We start from the raw sequence: 2,676 nt of genomic DNA on the forward strand, positions 1-2,676 counted from the left end.
CCATCGAGCAAAGCAGGCTGCAGGACACCAGGAGCCCTGCGACAAGACCCTTGGGGCGGGGGCTTTACCACGCTTCACAGAAGCTTCACAAACGCTGGCTTTCCTACAAACTGAAGGCAAGCCCCTCCCCCAAGGGCTTCACAGCCACGCCCACCGCACCATCTCTCCGAGGACCGCCTGTGCTATTTTTTAAAAGTTGGGGACGTTTTCAAAGCCCTTCTAGAGGCAGAAGCTGACAATTACTGATAACGGCAACGCTGGCATCTGGGCCGAGAATCCCTGCCACAGGTCCCAGGAGGCCCAGCACCCACAGGAGCACCTTCGAGGAGACCGGCCTCGGGGGTCAGTCGGGGTGAGCCGCCCCCCACGTACCCAGGGGCGTCAGAGTGCGGTCCTTCTCCAGGGACGCGTCCACGTGGTACTGCGAGTGCCTGATGAGGAAGATGTGCCGCGTAGCCTTGGCTTTGTAGTGGTCCATCCTGGTCGGCAGGTCGTCGTCTCCAGATTCCAGGCTCCTCTTCCGCACGTTGACCAGGGACAGTGGTTCCCGCCTAATGTTGAAATATGAGACAGTTTGTCTTTGTGACCTCTTTTCACGTCCCCCTATTTTTGATGATCTGTCTTGGGAAAGTACAGGGGCCAAGTCAATGCCCTCGGCAGTCTGCTTCCACCTTTGGCCAGCCTAGTGCACCTTCCACAGCTGAGGGCCAGGCCTGGCATGGGCGACTGGATGGTGAACAGAACAGATAAGCGAGGCCCTTGTGCAACATGTTCTAGTGAAGAGACCGATAATGACAGCAGGGTGACCAGTGACGGAGGAAACCACACCCAGAAGGGGTAGCTGTGGGAGGGCAGCCAGAGCAACCGCGCTCACGGGGACATCGAGGCAGTCTGGAACTGCACTGTCTAATAGCAGTAGCCACGTGGCTAAATTCAAAATAATGAAAATGAAATAAAAACTCCAATTTCCCCAGTCACACTAAGCATTCCAAGTGCCAGTAGCACACGGGATGTCGATGACCACACTGGACGGTGAGGAGGAAAATGTTCCCGTTATCGTGGAAAGTACTGGATGGTGCTCTGGAATGCTGAGAAGCCGATGGGAGGGGCAGGGACAGCATCAGCAAAGCTGCTGAGAAACGACATTGAAGTCAGGCATGTCCGGTGGCTCAAAGAACTGAAGGTGACAAAAATTAAACATCGGTGACACTGGCAGAGCTGGGGAAAAGTTTTGGGGGGAATAAGCAGTGGTGATTCAAGGGTTCTGCTTGGGCCATGCCAACCTGGATGGCGCACAATACGACCAGGCTGAGAAGCCCGTCGCAGGCAGGTAGGAGCCCAAGGGCTGGGCCAGAGAGTCAGGCTGGGCCAGCGGGTCCGCCTGGGGGCTACAGACAGGAAGCCAGGACGCATGAGGCTTCCCAGAAGAGGCTGGGGATTCGGAACTTTTCCACATGGAAGGTTTGCCCTTCCGTAAATCTAGACTTTAACCTCCGAGTGAACCTGTTTCCTTAAAAAGGCCTAAGAAATCCAGAAGATTGTACTCATGTTTAAAAGAGAATATGAAACACATGAATCCCAATTGAGGGAAATTCTACAAAATCTCTGCACTCCTCCAAGCTGTCAAGGTCATCAAAACAAGGGAAGTCTGAAAGACTGTCACAGACAGAAGGAGCCTAAGGGGACGTGAGGACTGTCATGTGGGATCCTGGAAGAGACAAAAAGGAAAAAAAAAAACAAGAAAATCTCAATAAAGTATGGACATCAGTTAATGATACTGTATCAGTCAGTACTGGCTCACTGATTGTGACAAACATACTAGTGTAAGAAGTTAATGGAGAAAATTAGGTGTGGAGTATACAGGAAGTCTATTAACTGCAATTTTCCTGTTAATCTAAAAAGTCAAAAGTAACATTTTTTTTTAAATAAAGGTTTTAAAAATACCTATTTAGTTCCTGATACGACTAGGCTAACACTAAATATTAGTTCTGTGCCCCTCAGCAGAGTATCAGACTGGAGCTGGGAATGGGGAAATGGCCCACAGCTGCCACTCCAGGCCACAGCAGCGCTGTCCAATGGGAATGGAGCATCAGCAACCTAAGGCATTTTAAAAACAACTCCAAGGAGGCACATGTAAAAAGTAGAAAGAAACGGGTGAAATTTCAATAACTCACTTTATTTAATCCACTGTATCAAAAATAGTATCAGCACATAAACTGTATTTTTAAAATCTGTCCTGCTTTGGTTTTTTATTTTTAATTAACACTAAATAAGACTAAAAATCGTTTCCTCATCACAGGAGCCACACGTTACAAGTGCTCAAGGAGGACACGAGGCTCGTGGCCAGGTACGGACCCCACGAGGTCCACATTCCCATCGAAGGCGCCTGCTAGTCATGTCCTTGCGCATCTTCCCTGCAAAATGGCCCTTTAAGGACCGGCCATCGCTCCTCGGGCACGCACGCCCACCTCTTCCCCTGGCTGTTAGACACAGAGGGGATCAAGCCGCCATCATTCAAATCAGGGCTCGGAGGTAGCGAAAGGCAAACAAGGACGGCACAGAAAGGAGTCTAGAACTGAAAGAGCCCCCTGGGTCCATCTGACCACGGCCCCGGCGTCCCTGTACTTCCTCGAAACGACCGTCTGGGACGAGGGAGCCGAGGCTCGGACGGGGAGG

General features: G+C 51.1%; 1 protein-coding gene across 2 annotated transcripts in view; it reads right to left on the reverse strand.

The window, feature by feature from the left end:
• Positions 1–2,676, reverse strand: part of PGAM5 (PGAM family member 5, mitochondrial serine/threonine protein phosphatase) — a 7,511-nt gene that overhangs the window by 3,900 nt on the left and 935 nt on the right. For both annotated transcript variants that reach the window (XM_025045459.1, XM_025045458.1), the window contains exon 2: positions 373–551. In XM_025045459.1, coding sequence (XP_024901227.1) covers positions 373–551 — 179 coding nt within the window. The remainder of the gene's footprint in view (positions 1–372; positions 552–2,676) is intronic.

Source organism: Pteropus alecto, unplaced genomic scaffold, assembly GCF_000325575.1.
Source record: "Pteropus alecto unplaced genomic scaffold, ASM32557v1 scaffold213, whole genome shotgun sequence".
NCBI lineage: Eukaryota > Metazoa > Chordata > Mammalia > Chiroptera > Pteropodidae > Pteropus > Pteropus alecto.